Source organism: Anguilla rostrata, chromosome 12 (genome assembly GCF_018555375.3).
Source record: "Anguilla rostrata isolate EN2019 chromosome 12, ASM1855537v3, whole genome shotgun sequence".
NCBI classification, from domain to species: Eukaryota; Metazoa; Chordata; class Actinopteri; order Anguilliformes; family Anguillidae; genus Anguilla; species Anguilla rostrata.
In genome coordinates this window covers 28,806,088-28,828,001 of record NC_057944.1, presented here as the reverse complement: position 1 = coordinate 28,828,001, position 21,914 = coordinate 28,806,088, and the positions used below count along the sequence as shown (strand labels likewise).

Below are 21,914 nucleotides of genomic sequence, written 5' to 3'. Positions count from 1 at the left end.
GCAGGGACGGCTTTATTTGCATGCACACTGATTCTTTAAGTGGCCTGTCGGGACAGGCAGAGCACGCCTGAAGAGGACATGGTATGTCGGCGCCGACACGGAGCCGACCGTTACCGCCACCGCACCGCGGCTTCAGGCCCGCCCGCCGACGGCGTAAATCCCAGACGAATACCATCTCCTTTCGTTCCGCTCGACTGTGAATTTGCGCAGGCAAGTTAAGTTTTCTTTTTTTTTTTTTTTTTTAATCGGGGCTGCGTACAGTTTTCCACCTATTATCACAGTCGTGGTGGTGGAGCAAACAGGCAGACCATTCCGCTCTGAATGTTTCCGGCAGTCAGGACACCGCCCACCTGAATTTAAACTGGGCCCTGAACCGAATCAGTTAACTCGTAGATCAACAGCCATCCAAGCCAAAAAGACACTATCTGAATACATGTCAGCAGGCAGCCTGTTCAGGAAAAGCATGAGATGTTGGTTACAAGGCAAAATGACAAGCAGTGACCAACACACAAGAACAACTACTTTTTGTGAGTTTCATTTAACTTACATTTAGCTTACATTGAGAGGGATTTAGATAGTGAATTCATTCACTTCCCTAAACATAAATTATCACACTTATGCACTAATCAAACCACTCCTTAAAGGACCTTTGGTCATTGTGCTTTGTTCATTTTCAATTTTCAGACATTTAGGCTGTGTGATTAAGTTGTTAGGGGAAAAAAGACTTCCAACTTGGCCAGCCATAAAAAGCAGGGCCAAGCTAACAAAAGGCTCTGAACACAAATATTTGTATTGACTTGTGTACTGCTTTACAAATCCTGTGCTAAAAAACACTATGTGTCGGCTGAGGCTGTGAAGGTTTCTTGAAAGATGACCTCCAGAAAGAGTTACGCGACCATTCATAATTACTAACCCATTTCTAATTTCACATTTCTAAAAATGAATAGCTTGTGTGCGAACACAAGAGTCCGAATACAGGGCTTAATGATAAATGACATCTTTCAGCAACCTGACTTTCTGAATGTCACCGATGATATCTGGTTCTGTTAGTCACTGAAACTCCAGTCAGTTGACATATTTATGCAGTGAGCTATAGTTCATCGCCATATTATGACGTAGCAAATGCATTCACTGTGTGGTCATCGATTGTGCGTATATGGGTGTGTAAGAGGGAGGGAGGGAGGGAGAGCCAACAGGTGTGTTTTATGGCAGTTTTACAAAAAGAATCCACATAACACCTAAAACATAAAACCAATTTACTTGAAAACTTGATTCAAAGCTAAATGGTCGACACATACATGTCTGTACTTTTTAGCAGAATCAAAACTACTACATGTCTGGTATCCGTTTCAACACAAAATGTAATGTGTAGAGCACATCTTATCAAAAACCACTTCAATTGTTTGAACGTGCATTGCAACACCCACACACGTTCCACTGGAAGCACGAGGGAGACGTCGATCTTTACGCAATATCGCGCACGGCGGGGTGCAACACACTAACTATTTGCCCTTGATTCCCCCCGTCTCATCTAATATATATGTCCAGCAAGCTAATGTGAAACACCTCTGACAAGTTCTACGGTCTATTCCACGCACACGACATGTAGCCTGTAAACCGAGTAACTGAAATAACATTAAACCTGTACAGCAATAATATATTCCAGTAAACACAACAGTTTTTGTACTGTTATATGCTTTGTTAATCATTTTTGGTTCGACTGAGACTTTGACCTCTTCTAGTTTGCGACACATTCCAAGGCTATACTAGGCGTAGCGAGGGAGCTGCTTTAACTTGCATCAATTGTCTCAGTAACGAAGACTGACAGTCGAAACGCTGAGCAGTAATATGTCGTAAAGTAATGCTTGGTATGTTGTCACTTCACCATAAAGAATGCAAATCGTTCGGTTCGCTAACGCTCCACTGAAATTCCACATCTCAAACCATTTCAGGTTATTCTTCTGTATTAGTTCGATAGCCCTAGCTAGTCAATTTAGCGAGCTAACAACATCAACATTATTCTGAATTGTTCGTATCTGAACACTTCGATAGGTCGCCACACCCTGCGCAGAATTTAAGTTTCAGTTAGTTCTAGCTTGGCTATATCCCAACAACCTTTTACAGTTTTCTTTTTTTACCAAACCGCTCCAAAGTTCGGAGTCGACCAGGCGACGACATAATAGAACACGTCTTTGTCAACTGCCTAACGTTGGACATGTTTGCTTAGGCTAAACCTAACACAGCTGGAATTAACTGGAGGGCACCCCGCGGAATTTCAACACAAAATAAATTGAAAATATATTTATTTTTATCACCCTTCTTAAAATCCGCACACGAGAAGAAATTTGTTTTATATTAGCCAAAAAAACTTAGTAACGGCTAAAACTGTTTCACAATGTTCCCGACAATAGCCAGTTTTATACCTATAACGTAATGGATAGCTAGCTTGCTATTCTGAAATTTTAATGTTTTTCGTTGGTCATTTCCTACTTATCGAAAATGCAAGACAGATTATTTTCTGATCACCACCAGTGTATAGCAAAAAGTATGGGCCCATGTATTCTCTTCAATCCACGAACTGACTTGCGAGGCGAGACGAGGCCCACAACAGTCCCCGACCTCTCCCATTCCGCACCGCCCGATTTTCATTTACCTTTCTCTGCTGTTTCTCCCAGGCCGGGTCGAGAAGCAGGTCCCGATCCCAATCATTTTCCTGTTCCATGTATGTCGGTGGTCCACCGGAGGGATATTGCTGATTTTGATTATTTGTGGCGTGATAATCTACCATCTCAGCACGACCTGAGAATGTACACGTTTGCTTGCTATTGAAACAAGAAGGATAACACCGCTGTGGCGCTCTGCAACTCTCAGCTTTCGGCGCTCAGTCAGAAAGTATCCGGTGTGCGCGCTGACAGTATCCCCACTCCGCCCGGGAAGCGAATGATGTGGTCGCCACTGACGTGCCGCTCCCACAATCTAGATTAGAAGGTAGGCCCATATAGGTCATGAATATGTGGTGATATTATAATTTTCTCCGCCCAAATATGCTCTGCACATGCTATGCATATCGTATTGAACACGCAACCTGGGATTGGGAATTGGTGTGGATCTTTATAAACTGATATTCATAAAGACTAAAGTTGCATTTAAATAGAGAAGGCAATTGATTCATGTACAATCTAATATGCGTAAATGTTCAAAAAATATTCAAAGCCTAAATACAATCAGAAGTCTCTGCTTTGAGTGTAAATTTGAGTGGAAAAATTTGCTTAATACATTGTCTAACTGCAATGTTTTGAAATTCTGTGGCCTACATCAAATGTGATGTAAAATAGGTATATAGCTACATGAATATGCATGTAGCAATGGCAGTAGGCCTATGTATAATCGGGATTATTATTATTATTATTATTATTAGGATATTATTGTTATTAATATTAATAATAATATTAATAATAACAATAATAATTTACAAAATAGTTTTTGCTTAAAAACAGTGTAGAGATTTTATTAGCCTAAATTCAGTGCAAAACAGGCACACTTTCCAGTGAAACAACATTACAGGATGGATTTATTAGACTATCAATAGGCCCACAGAAATCGTTTGAGCTAAGAGCGGTAGAATCCTGAACGGCCTGTCAATTAATTATTCAGGAGGATATGCTGTGTCGTGAATAATTCAATCCTTTTGTACAGTACCCCTTTTCACATATTTTTCTTCAAAGAAAGGTTTTGGATACTATTCTGTTTTACCACATTGAAAAGTGTGGAAATGCTAACTTGCTAACTGATTTCTGTGACTCAAGTTGGTTTTTAATTTTAAAAATTAGGTACTTCCATCATTAAAATTTCATAGATTCACTCAGGCTGACATAGCCCAACAGTGCATAAAGTAGGTCATGTTTTAACCGTGCGTCACTGTCGATTACCATCAGCGAGGGTCTGCATGCCATAGAGATGAACACAGGTCGTTTTGGTCGCTTTCATGTCTGAATGATGGATATGCTCTCTATAAACTTAATTATCTCGATTTACAGAAATTTCGTGTTACTTTAACACAACCATGTGTGCATTCAAAGCCGGTTTAAAGCGACCAATTAAAAATGATCCCCGTCAATTTGACACTAAAAATGCACTTTGTGGTTCTCGCCATTTAAATTTACCATGAATTACCATTGTGGATCTTCCATTCATTGGGGATTTGACCTTACTGATCATATACAGGAGTGGCTGTCACCATATTAAAACTTTTAAAATGTAATCTAGACCGTGAAATCACATTCGTCTGTCTGTGTGTTGGCCTATATGATGGATAAACTTATAATTCTTCGATAGCATCCAAAATCCGAGAGGAAATGCGAAAACTACCTACCAAGTTACTTACCGCATAGTTTTCCCGCAGTGTCAGTGACCCACTTTATTCTGTAACTGTTTCAAAACAGTAACAGAAATCAACGTAGTGATAGGCTACTTTGAATTAGCAGCGATGTTTTGTCTTAAAAAGTCTTTATTTGAGATAGACTAGCGACTCCCTTCGTGGTTTTGGATGAGGCTTCAAATCTTGAGCGAATCACAGTTGTAGCTGTGCGGTAACAGGAAAATTTTGAAAATATGCCACTATTTTTTGGAATGCATCGTAAAATGTGACGTCGTAAAGCGGATATTTACGCATACCAAAAGAACTAAAACATTGCAAATTACGTGTTTAATCACTGTTACCGGCTACTCAGACGCTTTCTTTGCTGTTTTATCCAGCTGTATACATGGATGCTATGCAAATGTCACGTAAAAGTTCAGTAAGTCGCTCTGGATAAGAGCGTCTGCTAAATGCCAGTAATGTAATGTAATGTATTTTGATGCTCATGCAGAGCGATCTTCTGACGGGCATGCGGCTTAAATTGAGAAGGCACACCAACCTAGAAAAAAAAAAACGGTTTTACGACATCAATCTATTGTACAGAATGCATTACCAGAAAGAATTAATGAAAATTAATGACCGCGACATTTATAATACATTTTTAATCAAATCAAAGGGGCACATCGGACACTTAGGACGTAAGGGGCAGGTGATCGGGCACCCGCAGGCCACCCTGGCCCCGCACGTGCCTGTGTTCATATAATCACACATTCGTGGCCTTGTAGTCACTCTGAAAGAACCTCTGTACAGCAAACAAGAATCCAGGCCATAAACCGATATAATTAATTTTGCACAACAGCTAGGTTCTGCAAAGGTAAATTACAGCACACGTGTTTTTCAATCAGTATGAGTCGATAGTGCGTTCATAATGGCAATGCATGTCGAAAAGTATATTTAACAGCTACAGTAGTTCCCAAAGACCGGTGTGTAAAACCAGTATGTTTCACCAGTGCACACTAGTAGGATAAATGTAGTGGGAGAATTGCATATTTTTAAATGTTTTTTTATTTTTATTATCATACTCCAAATTAAGAAATCATCAAAGCTCAACACTGAAAGCGTTTCATTATATTGTACGGAGGGTACAACATCTGAAAGACGTAGGTACCTGAAATGAAAACAACACGTCTCCCTCCAGAGGCCAAAATATACAAGTGCACTAAAAAGCGTAACACCTTCACAAAGCCTCCAGTTTTACTATTAGGCCTACATGTGAAACGACAGGACGGGCTTGAAACTTTTGCTGAGTCATCAAATAGCCTACGTTACACCGATACCATTGTTTTTGTTTGATATTTAGGCCTGCATACGTAACATATAAAATGCACCACATAGTTTGTTAGCGGCTCCTCTGGTTGGTGAGGTGCCGTCCGACTGCTTAGCTCGGACAGCACAGCGAAAAGACGCTGCGGTTGGCGCATTTTGGAGGATGAACAAGGACACTCTGAGACCTCCCCAACGGACTGAGGATTTTGCGCCAATGGAAGCAAGAATTATGTGATTGGGTATTACAAATGGGGGAACAACAAACAGGAACAGGAGGGGGGAATTAATTATTTAAAAACAACTGAATAAAACCCAACATCCTTGATCAGAGTTACTGCTGCATAATTCTCAACTGAAAAAAGAGTCCGTCTTGAAGGAGCTCAGTTGTACATCGTCAAGTGAAGCCACTGCAAGAAAGTAGAAAGGGAAAGCACAGAAATCAGTGTGTAGCTATCAATCATAAATCAAATGTAAAAAAAAAAATAGACATGAAACATTGAGAAACTAATTATTAAAACAAATTAGCTATTGAAAAGGCATGGTTATTGGTTTTGTTTATTCAGAAAATGATTGCATCAGATCAGAGGAGGAAAGTCCTGGGGTCAGAAGGTACGCCAGAAGGTAAGTTTTCCCATGCATTTCATCCACCCATGAACTCAACCACTTGATTTCAATAATTAGTTCTACCTCCTGACTGAAGCATTGTGCTAATTAGAAAATCCAGGAGGTTGGAACAAAATACTGGAGAGGACTTCTACTTTCCGAACCAGGATTTTCCACCTCTGCATCACTTTAAGTGTCCCGTTTCCTCTATTTAAAGTTAATTGTAAGTCTTTATGCTTTGTATATTCAGAATGTTAGTACAGTGCTTTAGCCAAAGATCTTTCTTTTCATTCAGCAAGATGTCACCTGTGTGTCAACTTTGCAGACAGCACACAAAATGGAGTATACATGCTTTTCACAACAGAATTATGCGTTTACTGCCGTCATCCTACCTGCACCATCTCCTTACCTGTCTAAAATTGAGTGAGACTGTTCCCATGCCCACCATGTCATATGTATTAAATTTGCCTGAAAGAAAGATGCACACAGTGTCTATGAGAAAAAAATCTGCACCAAACACCTACTTGTTACACATTCACACTGAAGTCTCACACATTCACAATCACACGGCAGGCACTTGCTTTCACATTCTCGCACACACACATACACAAGCACATGCGTGCACATGCGCACACACACACACACACACACACACACACACAATCTCTCGAGCCTCATTCTCCTCTTACTGATCGTGCTGTCCAGTTTGAGAAGCAGATAGAGGAATCCGAAATAGCTGACGGTCTTATCTGGCTCCGTGTACCGCAGGCCAATCAGCTGCATCAAAAACTCATCAACCCACAGCCCTAGGGAGACGAGTACAGATAACTGAGTACAGGGTATCTGGCAGATGCTAGGTGAAAGAGTGCCCCTAGGGGCAGGTTTGGTAACTGCTGAGGATTAATAGGGTGTAATAGCCTACCTGCAGCCTTCAAAGCAGGACCGATCTCCATGTAATCAAGTGACTGCGAATTATTCTTGTCAGCCTTTACAAAGATATCCTGTAAGAAAATCAACAGGTGACCAACAGAGTGATCAACAACACTCTTTACTTTTTAAGCATGACCTGCTGACCGACAGAATCCTGCTTTGATTCATGCTGAGATCAGTTAATTAGGCAATCTACACTTTTCAATTAACCTAACCTGCATCTCAAACAAAAAACATAATACAGGCTATATACAAGTTGCTCAACTAACATTGATAACAATAAAAAAAACTGGTTAAGCAAACTGACATACCGTTTACGTCAGTGGTGCTACGATTCAAATAAACTGGACCAGAGGTGATGTAGCTTAAAATTTGCTCCAGCATGTTTGCAAGGTCATTTCTTTACACAAAGGGGTTGTCTTAAACGGACAGGTTGGCACCTCGTTCCTGCTTTCATTTGCACTGTATATTTGTGGAAATGTAGTAATATTATAATAGGAGTATGTGTTTACTATGTCCTTAAACAGCATAGTTTTTTTCTGACTTGCCATCTTGTCAGTCACAGTGTTCTTCTTCCTCTGTGATGAGTTAAAGCAGGGATAGTGAAATCTGGCTCTCAAGGCCAGCAGTACTGCTGGTTTTCAGTCTTCCCCTCTAATCAGCACTGATTTAAACCTGGGATACAAGGTGGGTACAATCTCTGGCCAATCAGTGGCATTGATCAAGCAGTTGTCTGTGTCAGGTATAAAAGAAAACCAGTACTGCTGGCCTTGAGTGCAGGTGCAGGAAAGGCCGGGCATTTGGATTCGGCACTGGACTTTTGACTTGAGGATGATCTTACCGTCCACTTCCTGAACCTCTTCCACAGTTCCTGAAACTCCTCCCAGTCCAACTGTCCCGACACATTGCTCTGTGACATCACCATCGTCAAGGTCATGTCACTGTTTTCCCATTCTGAGCTAGCCTCAGGGAGGGATGTCCGTTTTGTTACTATTATCCACACACACAATAGATCATGTCAAGTTAAATATAAGCCCTATTTTGTCTGCTGAAAGGATACATCCATCAGGGCCACAAAACTCTTGCAGAGCTCAAGGCAAAGTCCCTTCTCGTACCCAGCCAACACTGGAAAGGAGAAGGAAGCAGGAAATTGGAAACAACAAATTAAAACAGCCATTAGGTACACTACAGATACAGTGTAAATGGCATTCCTCTAATAGCAATTAGACGTACAGTCTGTCTTTAACTCACTGCAGGTAGTGAGTGTAACCACAAAAATGCATTTTGTTACAAAATAAAAAAAGACCTCCCAAAATATAACTGTTCATGTTGACTAGACCCTGGATTGGAGTTAGGGTCTTCAGACCAAAGTGCAGTTCAGTAAGGATACTGATGTCCTGCCTATCGAAGCATGGAATGGAAATTCACACTTACCTTCTCCAATCACCTCCTTAAGCAGGTTGAGCAGCTGTAAAGCTCCACAGCGCCTCTTCTGGAGGGAGAACAGAATGACACAGTGATGGCATTTCTGTTAATATGTTGCAGTTATGCTATAGAGCATATGTTACAGAATTTCCCTTGTAGTGTAGGTTTCAGCATAGTAGAATATATGGTTCTTGGGATGAAGACCAGCAACTAATATCCCCTACTGGGGAAAAAAATTAATTGCCAGGTCTTAGGAGGATATGGTTGAAGTGAAACTCTCCCTGTTCAGCATTAAGAGCTTTGAGATATGAAAAGCACTCTATATCAATGCAACCTATCACAATTATAACACTACAGAAAGCTACTGGATTTGACTGGGCTGAGGATCTACACTCTCAGAAAAAATGGTTCTTTGGCTTGTCTCCATAGGGGAACCCTTTACAGTCTGTTAAGGAACTGTGTGAATAGTGTGGAAAGTGCTCTAGCTTCCAGATTGAACCATTTTGCCCAACAAAGGACACTTGAAGTAGACGGGGTTCCTGTATGGAGACACAGAGGAGCCTTTTGAAACCCTTTCATCTGAGAGTGCAGGGCTCTCTCCACTCACTCACTCACTCACTCACTCACTACCGCACTCACGCTGTCGCAGTGTTTCTTAAATAGCATGCGGAGGGTCGCAGCAGCGGGAAGAAGCGGCTCTCTGGGAGGGGCGAGCTGCGGGAGGAAACACAGGCATCACTCGCCGATGTCACAACCAGCATTCTCTGCGTGTGGATACGCCCCCAATGCTGGAACATGCCACACGGTGATGTCACACAGTGTTCAATGCTGGAAAATGATGCTTCACTGTCATATCACATTGGCATCCTCTACATTTGCATTCACACTTACTCCTCACAAGGTTCAAACAATGATGTCACATAGTGATGTCACACAGTCAAATGGAATGGTACGTCTAATTGTCAGGTTAAATGGGCAAGTTAGTTTATAGGTGAGCCTCAGCTTAGCCAACCCTCAATTTACTCCTCACAGTTAATGCATGATAACTGTATTCTGCAACACTGTTCCCCTCCTCATTATAGTCCAGCTACCTCCTTCCGGACAAAGGTGCAGGTCCCCGAGACGTGGAGCTGGCAGATATAAAAAGGCCTTTGTACCTGCAGCGATCGCATTGTCAAACAAATGGTGTCTCTGCGGGCATCGTATCCTCTAGCAATGTATCCTTATGGAAAACCATTCTTTTTATGTCATGGATCATTTAGTATATGTGCTGTGTCTATTGTCCTGGGTTGTACACAGCTTTTAACTGTGGCTTGTCTGAATTACTTGACAGCAACACAAATTTACCTTTGGGTACAATAAAGTTACCTCATACCTTGTACCTTGTATACTACTGGAACATCCTGGACTTGTGCGTACACACGTACGCCTCGCAATGTTAGAACAATGATGTCACATAAGGATGTCACAACGACAATGGCAATATTGGCACAGTAATGTCTTTCAATGGTGTTGTGGATGCAGAAATATTTACATCTCACAACGTTGAAGCCCAATTCCTTGATGTTACGCATCGACTCTGTAATACCACAGCCAGACTTTGTATATAGGGCAATGCTTGAAGTGGGCCAGATCGGATCCACCCAAGGTTTCTGACTTTGAGTTGTTGCCACTGTCACTCTTGGGCTTGCTAATGGGGGGCCTGGGCCCAGAATGTCTGTGAAGTGAATCAAACCCAGGAACTCCAGTGGGGCAGAGGTGCAGCATGTGGGAGGGGCCTCTGGGACTAACCTGTGCTGTCTTTACCTCAGTGGGGAGGTTTTCAACCGTTCTGTGAATACCAGTAGGCCTGCAAACAAAACAACTGCATGATCACACAAAGCATTTCATCCAGTAAAAAAAAAAGACAAAAACAAAACGAGCAGCCAACACATTTTCATTTCAAACATACACGCCTGCCCCTGGCAATATGGCATTAATTTTACCTGCAGGGTCACTGGCTGGTGATTCAAGCAAACATGGATATGTAAGAATTACTACTATCAAACTTGAATGGTGTGAACATGGCTTTAAAACTTCATAAAGGACCATTCAGAGCACCCCCTAAAGATCAAGATGAGCTGACAGTGTGCTTATATGGCTACCTCCTTCCTGACTAGTCTTATAAACATGCTCCACTCACACAGCTGTGTTGCCCTTCTCTGTTAAGATTCGCAGCATGAACTCTCCCTCTCGATTGGCCTCTGCCATTGAAGGGATTATGATGTAATTTCCAGGTGCTAGGCGACCATTGAGCACCACCTCCGCGCGGGGGTTGTACTGTTGCAGGCTGAGCAGGGGTTGTTGCAAAGTGAAGTCCAGCGAAGAGAGGAATGAACAGTCTGAGCGAGCCTGCATAACACACACACACACACACACATACATATGTACACACATGCACACACACACACACCCACACACAAATACATGTACACAGACATATATGTACACATACGTACACACATGCACAAATGCACGCACACGTGCAGACAGACGCATATTCACACGCACACGCACACACACACACACACACACACACACGCACACGCACACACACACACATATGTACACACATGCACACACACACACACGCACAAATACATGTACACAGACATATATGTACACATACGTACACACATGCACAAATGCACGCACACGTGCAGACAGACGCATATTCACACGCACATGCACACACACACACACACACACACACACACACACACACACATATTAGGGCAAACAGTGACACATGCTGTCATATGCCTGTGCAGCAGATGTGGTACTGTATATGTGCTGCCTAGAATAGTGTCCTGTATTTGGTCTTTGTTGCCTTAGAAGTGCATATGTTTATCAGGTTGACCTGATGGATGTGCAGGGTGTGTGCAGGTGTTGTTTCCTGGTAGATGTGCATGGTGTGTGCAGGTGTTGTTACCTGATAGTTGTGCAGGGTATGTGCAGGTGTTGGTTAACTGGTAGATATGCCAGGTGTGTGCAGGTGTTGATTAACCGGTAGATGTGCAGGGTGTGTGCAGGTGTAGATTAACTGGTAGATGTGCAGGGTGTATGCAGGTGTTGTTACCTGATAGATGTGCACATTCAAGCCCATCTTTGCTGCAGTACGTCTTTTCTGCTTCTGCATTAATGCCACCAGGAAGGTGCAAGTCGGTTTAACACCACCATTGTCACTGTCTTCCTTAAGCAGGGTCAGGGCGAACTGAGGATTCTGCCAGAACCAGCCTGCACACACACACACACACACACACACGCACAGATGTGCACGGGACGGAATGAAGTGCTTAAGGAACGTGATAAGGGATGGAATTCAGCGCTGTAAAGTTTGCTGAGGGAAAGGCAGACGGAGATCTTCGCTACCTCCCATGGGCGGGCCTCCCGCGGTCCGGCTGCGCTCCCAGCGCCCGTAATGCACCGTGCAGTGCCAGGGCCGTCGGCTGGAGCCCAGCTCGCTCAGCACGCCGTCGTGGAGGTGACACAGCTCCATTGAGTCAAAGTGCTGACGGAAATCAGGCACCGACATCCTGAGGAAAGCGGGCGGACGTGGGCACAGAGAGGCAAAGAAAAGAGATGGAGGTGGTATTGTTTTTGAAGCATTTCTTTTTCCTTTTTTTTCTTTTTTAAAGCGCTTGCCACCTTTTATCCCAACCTTTTATGAGAACGCGCGACTGCATTCGTCTGCGCTCGCTGCCGCCACCTCCACAATCGATTTGGAAGAGCGCAAACAATGCGTGCGCTCCCCTCCGAAGCATGTGACATCAGCCGCACTTCCCACAACGCCACAGATTGCGTTTGGGCTTGCACAGAGTTGGAGGAAGGCCCTTCGTGCACAGCTCGACAGGCTGAAATCCGGGCCTCCGTTTGACCAGTGGGGGTCGCTGGTGTGCAATGACATGCCGTCACCCTGACTAACTGAAACCCTGTCTCCCTTGGGCAATGCTAGCATTGTCGGGAGACCCTGCAAATAGGAATTACATTGCACTGTTTGCACTGTTACGCTCGACATGTGACAAATAATATGATTTGAACTGAATTTAATCTATACTTCGCCCTGCAGGGCTGCCAACCATAGTCGGCACTAATATGGTATGGTTCGTGTGGGACCCATCCACACAGCAGAACATTGTCTTTACAAACCTGTTCATGAAACACTGCGGCTGTAGTGTGTGTATTCCTCTGACACGCAAGCCAAAGAGGAGAGGTGTGTCTCTCAAATAAAAACTGGCAGTCTGCAAATAACTAGCATGAAGTTGGGAGGAACTAAGGCAGAGGTAACCCAAACAACCATTTTAACCCCACCCATTCTCCTGGCATGATAAGGCCAGCTGTGTCCCCCATTGCCAGTTTCCTGATAATGGCCAACTACTCGCACAGCTAGGACTCAAGCTTATGAGTCACGAGGCTCAGGCCTGTACAGGGCCCAGCTCATGTCTAGGTCTCTACTGAAAGAGCACTCAACGGACTGCTAGGCGTTTCATAGGACCCACCAGAACTCTCCGTCATCCCTGCTGACTCGGCTCAGTCGCCTCTGCTCCTCCTCACTGACCACGCTCCACTCTGGGCTGAAGGCACACACACAGGCACGTGTATGAACACATACACACACACACACACACACGCACGTGTATGAACACATACACACACACACATACACACACACACGCACGTGTATGAACACATACACACACACACACACACACAAACACACATACACACACACACGCATGTGTATGAACACATACACACACACACGCACACACAAACAGGTATGCACACAGACACACACACATACGCACACAAAGACACACACACAAAACCCTCCTTTGAGCAAGCTGCCTAAGTAAATCTGCAGACACTAGAAGGCCATGGTAGCTTTACATTATTTTTTTTATTATACTTATTGAGCTTTACCACTATAACCCATTAACTATAGTCCATGCCTATCGGCAAGTACACAGAAAGCATGGCACCAAAACATCATGCTTGGCTGTGTAGTCTGAATTGGGTGCCGTACAGTTGAAAATATATTATAATTTTGCAGACACTTTTAACCAAACGGACTTACCAAAAAAATGCATTTACCATGGTAAGAAAACACCACAAGAGCAGGATACTGGGAAAGCTACAATCAAAATTACAGGCCGTTGAGTTGCCTGTCCCAAGGCCTGAACACCCATTCATACCCGTTAAGGTCACTCCAGGGCCCCAGCCACTCCCCCATCCCCCAGGGATTGTGCACGCGCACCAGGTCCACATGCCCAAATTTGGTCCTAACCTGGGAGGGACAGAGAGGGTGACATCACGGTGCCATGTTGACCGTTGTATTTTTCACTCGCACACGACTGACTGCAATAAATACAGTCGGCAACAATTTTAAAGCCCAGCAGGGGGTGATACCTTCTCCACCCCCGTCAGTGAATAGGCATGTCGAAAAATGATTCCAAACGCATTCTTCTGTCCAAAAGGGCCCTGTATGCACATAAAGACACAGAGAAACACAGTTTTTATACACTACACTCTCAGAAAAAGGTCATTTGGCTTAACTTAGTTCTTTACGTAACCATCTATGGTAGGTGTGAAAAGTATTAAAGCTCCCTGATTGAACCATTCTGCCTTACAAAGAACCCTTGAACACAGAGGAGCCTTCTAGAACCCTTCTGAGAGTGTGAGGTCCTTATTCTTATTACATCATACATATGTGAGTCAACTAGGTATGTAAAAGAGGACGAACAGAAAGAGGTTAAAGCTGGCAGCATACTCAGTAAGAAGAAAGAACTTCAGGATTGAGAACCACCGGCAAACATGTCCACAAACACTGTTGTCGATATACTCAGTGAGAACACCGCACCATTTAAAGTCACTCCACGCCACTGGGGCGTGAATAATTACGAGGCAGTTATTAACCGGGGCTGGAATCTCTCCCAGACCTCCGTCTCGTGGCTACGCCATGGATGTATAAAGAGAAGGGCTATGCGAGATCACAACGCAAAACAAAAAGTTTAAAGTGGTTAAAGTGGGTTTATTTTATCTAGCTATGCAAAAGAAGAAAAAAAAGGTGAAGGAGATGGTACGTTCGCCCTCTAAATCAGAGTAGGACGGAGAATGGAGAGTTTTGTCTGTACATTCGGCAAATGCGGAGTTTAGACGAGGGGGTCCACTTTCTCTTATTTCCAAATGTGTGCCAGGCATTTTGATGACTTGCTGAAACGAGTAGCACCATTCATCAAACATGCGGGAACTCACAGAATTCCCATCTCTACAGAAGAGAGATTGGCGTTGACTCTCCGTACATTAGCATGTGAAGTCTGCCCTCTATACTCTCAACCGTGACGTAACCAACCATGTGATATTTGGACCAATAGCTGGGAGGGGGAGGTCGGAGAACAAGAAAGAAGTTTTCCAAAAGTTCTCCCTGGAGGCCGTCGCACACTGCACCGTACGAACACACAACATCGCGTCTTTTTGTTCTTCAGTTGTTCCCATTGCTTCATTTTGCTCAAGAAGTTCCACTTCTTACGAAGTATACTGCCTACTTTACTCAGACAGACATTTCTTCTTGGAAATGTCTGGTTAAATGGCAGGTAAGCCGGGTAAATAACCGGAACGCAGTGACGGCAGTCAGTCGTCATGGCACCTTGAAGCTGGCGCAGTTCACGAGCGTTCCCTTCCGAAGCAGCGGCTGCAGGAAGCCGACCAGGTCCATGGGCAGCATCATTATGCTCATCGCCTGCGTCACGCCCCCCGTCATGTCCAGCATGGCCTCGTGGGGGAGGCCCATGTCGAGCGCCCCGTACCCCCCCTTCAGCCTGGGAAAGAGAGGGGGAGCCAAACAATGCAGGAGGGATACACCAAATACTCCGAACCACGCCTTGGATGAGGCAGCATGCGTACTGCATCAGACTTAATCACGTCATCTCAGCACCAACGTATGGGAACCCATAAAAAACGTCATTTAAAACCCCGAATAATGTGCCGTGCCAATCAACGTTTTGCAGGTAAAAAGAGATCAGCAGACACTAAAACACACTGTGGAGAAGGGGCTGTCTACTCTGCTGGATGACCGGATGAGAGAATTAGGCATGTTTTTAACAGGATGCTCTGCATTCCTGCACGGAAGACACTTGAGAAAACGTGGACTAACGCGCAGTAAATGTCCTCCTTGCTGTTCACTAAGCTGGCGTAGTCACGGTGACAGTAATGGGGGACGTTCTGCACATGACTCAATTGTAACTGTACATCGACTGTAGCTCAGCAGTGAAACGAATGGGGCGGTGTGGACACTGACTTGGCGTAGGCCTTCTCCAGCAGGGGGCTCCAAAACTCGTCCTTTCTGGAGCAGCGCAAGTACACCAGCTGGCCGTTCCGAGTCGGCAGGAAGTCGTCGATCTTCACTTCTTGCCATTCACCGTATTGCCAGAACTGGGGGATAGGAAGGCGGTTATGCAATTGGCTTAAGGGGGGGGGGGGGGGGGGGGGGGGGGGAGGCAGAGAAGAGGTAAGGGCTCAGGCAACACAAAGATGCTGCCTTACTCTTCTATCCTGGTTGTAATTGGTCAGCTGGCAGCTTCTGTAATTTTTATATATCCTTCTAATACCCAGACATTCATTTTTGTCCCCTCCAGATGACATTAGTATCTAAGTGTTAATATCCCGAGAACCATATATTTTACTATGCTGAAACCTACACTACGGGGGACAGTCAATAAAAATAAAATACATAACATTTTTGCTGCTACAAGTTTTTATAACTAGTGTAAACGGGGTAAAGGTTTACAGGGTAAAGGTTTATGCCGAATTCAAAAGAAAGCTCTGAATGGCACAGTTTCAGTGTAACATGTTGCTCTTCATGGACTAGAAAGACCTGCCATCAGCTTTTAATTCTCTCACAAATGGTCCCTATCAAATTTCACGAGTCATGGCTGCGTCACCCGCAAACCACAAACCATTCCTCCAGTGCAACTGACAATACACACAACAGGCCCCAAAGAACTTGCTGGAACAGTAACGCAAGCAACCCTGTATAACTGACTTCCTCTCTGCCCCAGGGTTTCTGCACATCTGACTGGAGAAGAGAGAGGGAGGACATTGGCACTTTTCTTGGAAAGCAGGAGCTTAAGGGCCTAAAGTAGGGCAGCCCAACCCTTTTCCTGGAGATCTGCCACCCTGCAGGTTTTCAATTGAACCCTAATTCAGCACACCTGATTCTATCCATTAGCAGTTCAACAACATCTCTAGCTGTTATATAAGGCACGTGTTGTTAGGGTTGAAGTGGAAACCTACAGGATAGTAGGTTTTCAAAATCTCCAGAAACAGTGTTGGGCAGTCCTGGCCTAAAGGATATTACACAGAAACCTACAGCTGCTGGAGGGACATTCCCACTCATGAGAACCTAACTAAAACCCATAAAGCTCTCATTGGACTTTGCTCTCAATGACTAATCCAAAATCAGCTCATTCACCCATAACCCTACAACAAAACTTCTCATAAGAAGCCCCAAACTGATCCTGGATCAGGGTCTAGTAGCGTCCAAAAAAGACAGGCTGACCCGGAAGACGAAGCATCCGGTATAGCCCTCCTGGAAGCTCTGACCCTGAGGTATCACGCGCTCCAGAAGGTGGCGGTGTAGAGAGAGCGACGCCACCGCGGACAAGAACCAGCAGTCATCTGAGAGAGAAGGAGAGAGAGACCACATCATACACACACACACGCAGAATCGCATGCACTCACACACACAACACACAGACAAACACACACATATGCGCACACCTTTTTTTAACCAATCCATAATTTTGCAGTTTAATCTGTAATCTATATCTAGCATAATCTATATTGTACATAGTTTTATTGTGTAACCTCTGTTTTGCCAACACAAGTGCCTATATCTGTAATGCCAGAAAAGAAGGAGAGCGTGAAGAATACAACTGACACACTGACAAAATTTCAACCAGAAGATCTGTCTGTCCTGAACAAAAAGCTGTATTATATTTCTTTAACCGAGTGCTCTGGAAAGCTCCAATGTGTAGCTCTAAAGACTGTAAACAAGGTGTGATCGACCTACTACTACTGACAGCCAATGAAAGCAGGCCTCGGTGTGTACATAGTTTAAGGTAAAAAAATGTCTTATTCATAGAGTACTAGAGAAGACTTGTTTTTTTAACACTATGCAAATGTTATTTAGATGCTTTCAGTGAGAACATACAGCTGCAACCATTTGTTGTAAACCTATATCCAAGATTCTGCGTGAAAGAAGCCCAACAGCAGCAGCAACAGCTAAGAAGTAGAAATGGGAAATATTGGAGAAAGATATTGGAAGAAATATTATTTTAGCAGGCTGTGTGTATTGATTGAAGCAACAATTAAATTCTTCTCTAAATAAAAAGCTAGTTGCGTTAGCTAGCTAGTTGAGTAACACCTACATAGCCAGCAACCCATCAGTAACACTTTGCAACTAAATGAAGGTGTTCAATTTCAACTCAAGAGTTAAATCAAAGTTAGCTAGCAATACAGAGAATGATCGCTCAAACAGGGATGCAGAACAAGATGGCTGTATTTCATAGTCCATAATCGAGCCCTGACCATGTCAAGGGAGTGCAGAGATGGCCCCTTCCAGGAATCAATCAGATAAAAATATTTATGGTTCTTAACCATCGATATCTGAAGGCTTTTTCGTGTGTGTCTATCAAGTTCTCAGAATGTAAGAAACGATTTTTTTTAAGGTGGTATGAAAATGCAAAAACTCCATCCCGCTTTGCAGACACCACTGCCCGGTGTGTTTTTTTTAATTCTGGAGAGAACCCTGAATCTCCTACAGCTTCACAAAATCCCAACCGCCCCAATCGCAACGCGTGCATGCAGCGTTATCGCTAGCTGCACATGGAACGCTGTCCTCGGCCAGTTCCACTGTGCCGTGCAGCGTGGCAGGCAGCCTGCAGAGCGAGATGAAGCACAGAAGCGAGGTGCAGTGAGCGCATGTTCTGTCCGAAAGCACCTTCATCACTTCCGTGGCTCATTTCTTTAAAACAGTTCTCCCATAGCTAGATGTTTCCCATGCAAACAGGACGACAAGTAGCTGTGCTCATCTTGAAACGTCACAGACAAAAGCCTAAGCACTGTATCACAGTGTGGAGAAATAGTTACAGTGGCCTGGGGGGGGGGGGGCTTTTTAACCCCTTCTAACCTAACATGACAAATAAACAACTAAATAATCAACAGCACACCTGCAGGTTTGATGATAATGATGATAACAGTTAACATTTACATCTGGAACTGTCAATATTATTTAGTCAAAAATGATTAATCATTCTGATGCAACTTCACACAATCACAAAATCTGCCCCACCCAGGTAAAGACCAAATTTTAATGTATGCAAATATCAAGATGAAAGAGAGACAGGGGTGAGAGAGAAAATAAGGGAGAGAGAGGTGGGAGAGAGAAAAAGACAGAAGGGGAGGGAGAGAAAGAAAGACTGAGAGAAGGGGAGGGAGAGAAAGAGCAAGACAGAGGGGCGAGTGAGAGAGAGATGGAATCAGCAGATCACTCACTCAGATCTCCCTGACACACGTCCATGCGGGAGGCATCATCTATGATGAACTGTGCAGTTGGACAGATTTCCTGAGAGAAGAGAGAGAGGCCCAGCTGATACTTCACCTCTCCACAACACCGTAAAACTTTTGCAACATAACAGTAGGCTGACCAGATGAACTTTTATTTCCAGACATCTCTTCCTTAGGTGACCGAAAACAAATTCCGTCCAGGTGGGATTTATAAATTCCTAAAAATGTCTGGTTAGGTTTTGCCTATTGCTTTGACCGCACATAAACAAATAGCCTAGCATTATGATCATAATGCACGTCAGCTCCTGTCCTCAGTTTTTGAAATCCAATATACAGCCACCTTATATGACAAGAGCAACTGTACATGGATATTGCCCTTGAGATTATCTAATTTGCCATGTAATTTAGTGTTGTGCTGGATTACTGTTACAACACAAAGGATTACGTTAATATTTTTGAGTAAAGGCATTGTAATTTAGGGATGAAAGAGTACATTAATTTGTTGCTTCAAAAGAACCTTTTTTTCTGCTTTTTAACTTTTTCTACGAAAAGCTTTGTGATTTTTTATGTGACATTTCATTTTTTTTTGGGAAAGGGGCAGTTACTATTTTCTTCATAAATGCAGAGCCAAAGGACATATTAAATGAATGCCATGGAGACAGCGAAGCTAGTACGCACAATAAATATCTATGGCATCTCTATGGCAAAGCTCTAGGAACCTGGTTTTCAACAGGGGGTCCTTGAAGGTACTGTAGGGGGTCCCTGGCCAGACTTGATATGCAATGATTATATATAGATTTGGGGAAATATTTTTAAATATTGAATAGGATCCATATGAAAGGGTTAAACTCCCACATGGATCCTCCAAATTAAAATGGCTTCATATCAATACAAAGCTTAAGACTGGGATAAATGCACCAGTTAAAACCACAATGGAAAACATAAACCGGTCCAACAGGATCCCAGAGAGACAAAACCCCTGAACATCGACAAAGGGGAAAGATCCAAAGACATACTGATATTTTATTCCCACTGGACAAAGGCAGCATAAGCTATACAGCCGATGGAGAGATCAGTGCTTGCAGTTTCAGGAGTCACATCTGATAAGAAATGTGCATAAAGGTACAGGTACAAAGGTACACTACAAAGTGTTTGTACTTTATCATCTCTATCACGTCATGGTGTTACTGTAGCAGCTTAAAGTGATCCAATGCATTTCAATGATGCTCCTGTGCAGAGTAACTGGACCAATGGCCTTTACTCAGAGGAGCATCAGTGGAACATCTGGTGACTAAGACATCATTCCCAATTAAGCTTGAGGCAGGCAGAGCCACGGTCTTATTCTTCCCAGTTTCCGGATCCCATATTAACTACGTCTAACTGGAAGAAACCCGCGATTTGCTACGAGAAAAGGTGATTAGGTGTTTTGGGTATCAGAACTTGAGGTGTAGCCAGAATCTTCGCCTTACCATTTGGCTTATCAAGCAAGGCAAGCCACTTCTTCAAGTCATCATGTGGCAGAACATATGCATGCCCAAGACCCCTAAAGGAGTATCTTCGTGCAACTTCCCAATAGTATCATTACATTACATTACATTACAGGCATTTGGCAGACGTTCTTATCCATTACAAATGTGCACAATACAATTCCAGACACACCCCACCGCCGTACCGTCAATCATGCGTTCAAAATAACTGTCCTGCGAGATCACAGTGTGGGCTATCCTAGTTTAGCTCATACCATGATGTTAAATAGTCTAAAATGAAATTCAGCAAAATAAATAAATAAATAAATAAATAAATAAATAAATAAATAAATAAATAAATAACCAACCATGATTCTTCACGGTATAGTTTACCTTGGGTCGCTTCCATTTCAGGCCGGACTGCTCCATGCCCTCCGTGGGAAAGGTGGGATCCACAAATAAGGGCTCATCTTTAAAATTAGTCTTACACTTCGGATATCTTGACCGGGTCACAGAGCTTCCCAGCTGCTGAGGCGATGGTTCTGCCAAGCCGGCTCCTATAGCCAGTTCAGAGTTTTTAGCGGTGTCGCACATTGTAGAGCTGCAAGTATCACTGCACGTTATATTCGTAATGAAGTAATTTGATAATGAAATCTTCAAATTTCAAATTCAAATAAGTTCCCTAAAGTTCATGAAATAAGTAAATCGCTGGAAGTCGGTCAAAACCGCAAGCTACAAGTTAATGTAGTACATAACTGAATTAAACCGTTTAATAGTTAACTTCCAGCTACGCACTGTGGGATCTGTCCTGACTTCCTGAAACAAGCTGTTTCTATAGAACAAGGCTTCAGGTTGTCAGAGCCAAGGCTCATAACGCCTCTCAAAAAAAACACCACACCCTCTTAAAAGAAAATCCCCAGTGACGCACCTTAGTAGTAATCATTTAGATCTGCTTCTGGCATAGGCTACTGGCATTTTAAAACCAATTTTTACATATACATATACACACATTGTTACATATACATAAGTATAAAATGTTATGTCATGTACAATGTAGCAAGGGCAATTCAACAGGAAAATACAGACCAGACACACATACAAAGTACTGGGAAATGTTATTCTAAAATAAATTATTCTATTCTAACTGAAAATTAGTTACATTCTGGTAAACGGCCTATATCATTTTGTATCCTGGCAAATGC

General features: G+C 43.4%; 2 protein-coding genes across 6 annotated transcripts in view; both read right to left on the bottom strand.

Annotated features, from left to right (window-relative positions):
• actn4 (actinin, alpha 4) overlaps nucleotides 1-2,936 on the bottom strand; it is a 56,096-nt gene extending 53,160 nt beyond the window's left edge. For 2 of the 4 annotated variants that reach the window (XM_064303646.1, XM_064303644.1), the window contains exon 1: nucleotides 2,654-2,935. In XM_064303646.1, coding sequence (XP_064159716.1) covers nucleotides 2,654-2,788 — 135 coding nt within the window. In that variant the 5' untranslated portion in view covers nucleotides 2,789-2,935. Of the gene's footprint in view, nucleotides 1-2,653 lie in introns of all 4 variants that reach the window. The other 2 variants (XM_064303645.1, XM_064303643.1) reach the window with 2 other exon arrangements.
• A 2,068-nt stretch (nucleotides 2,937-5,004) lies between these two features.
• Nucleotides 5,005-21,580, bottom strand: zgc:85932 (uncharacterized protein LOC405875 homolog). 2 transcript variants are annotated; one of them, XM_064303647.1, is made up of 20 exons: nucleotides 21,106-21,580; nucleotides 19,235-19,304; nucleotides 17,238-17,356; nucleotides 15,978-16,111; nucleotides 15,327-15,498; nucleotides 14,090-14,161; nucleotides 13,876-13,967; nucleotides 13,180-13,254; nucleotides 12,053-12,216; nucleotides 11,760-11,917; nucleotides 10,824-11,032; nucleotides 10,433-10,490; nucleotides 9,269-9,355; nucleotides 8,651-8,708; nucleotides 8,277-8,341; nucleotides 8,058-8,126; nucleotides 7,209-7,287; nucleotides 6,976-7,092; nucleotides 6,696-6,754; nucleotides 5,005-6,090 (listed from the first exon to the last, which is right to left on the bottom strand). In XM_064303647.1, the coding sequence occupies exons 1-20, from the start codon at nucleotides 21,304-21,306 to the stop codon at nucleotides 6,064-6,066; spliced, it is 2,085 nt and encodes a 694-aa protein (XP_064159717.1). In that variant the 5' UTR covers nucleotides 21,307-21,580; the 3' UTR covers nucleotides 5,005-6,063. The 2 variants fall into 2 exon arrangements, with proteins under 2 accessions (XP_064159717.1, XP_064159718.1); XM_064303648.1 differs by having other exon boundaries at nucleotides 9,281-9,355; nucleotides 21,106-21,579.
• Nucleotides 21,581-21,914: the final 334 nt, after the last annotated feature.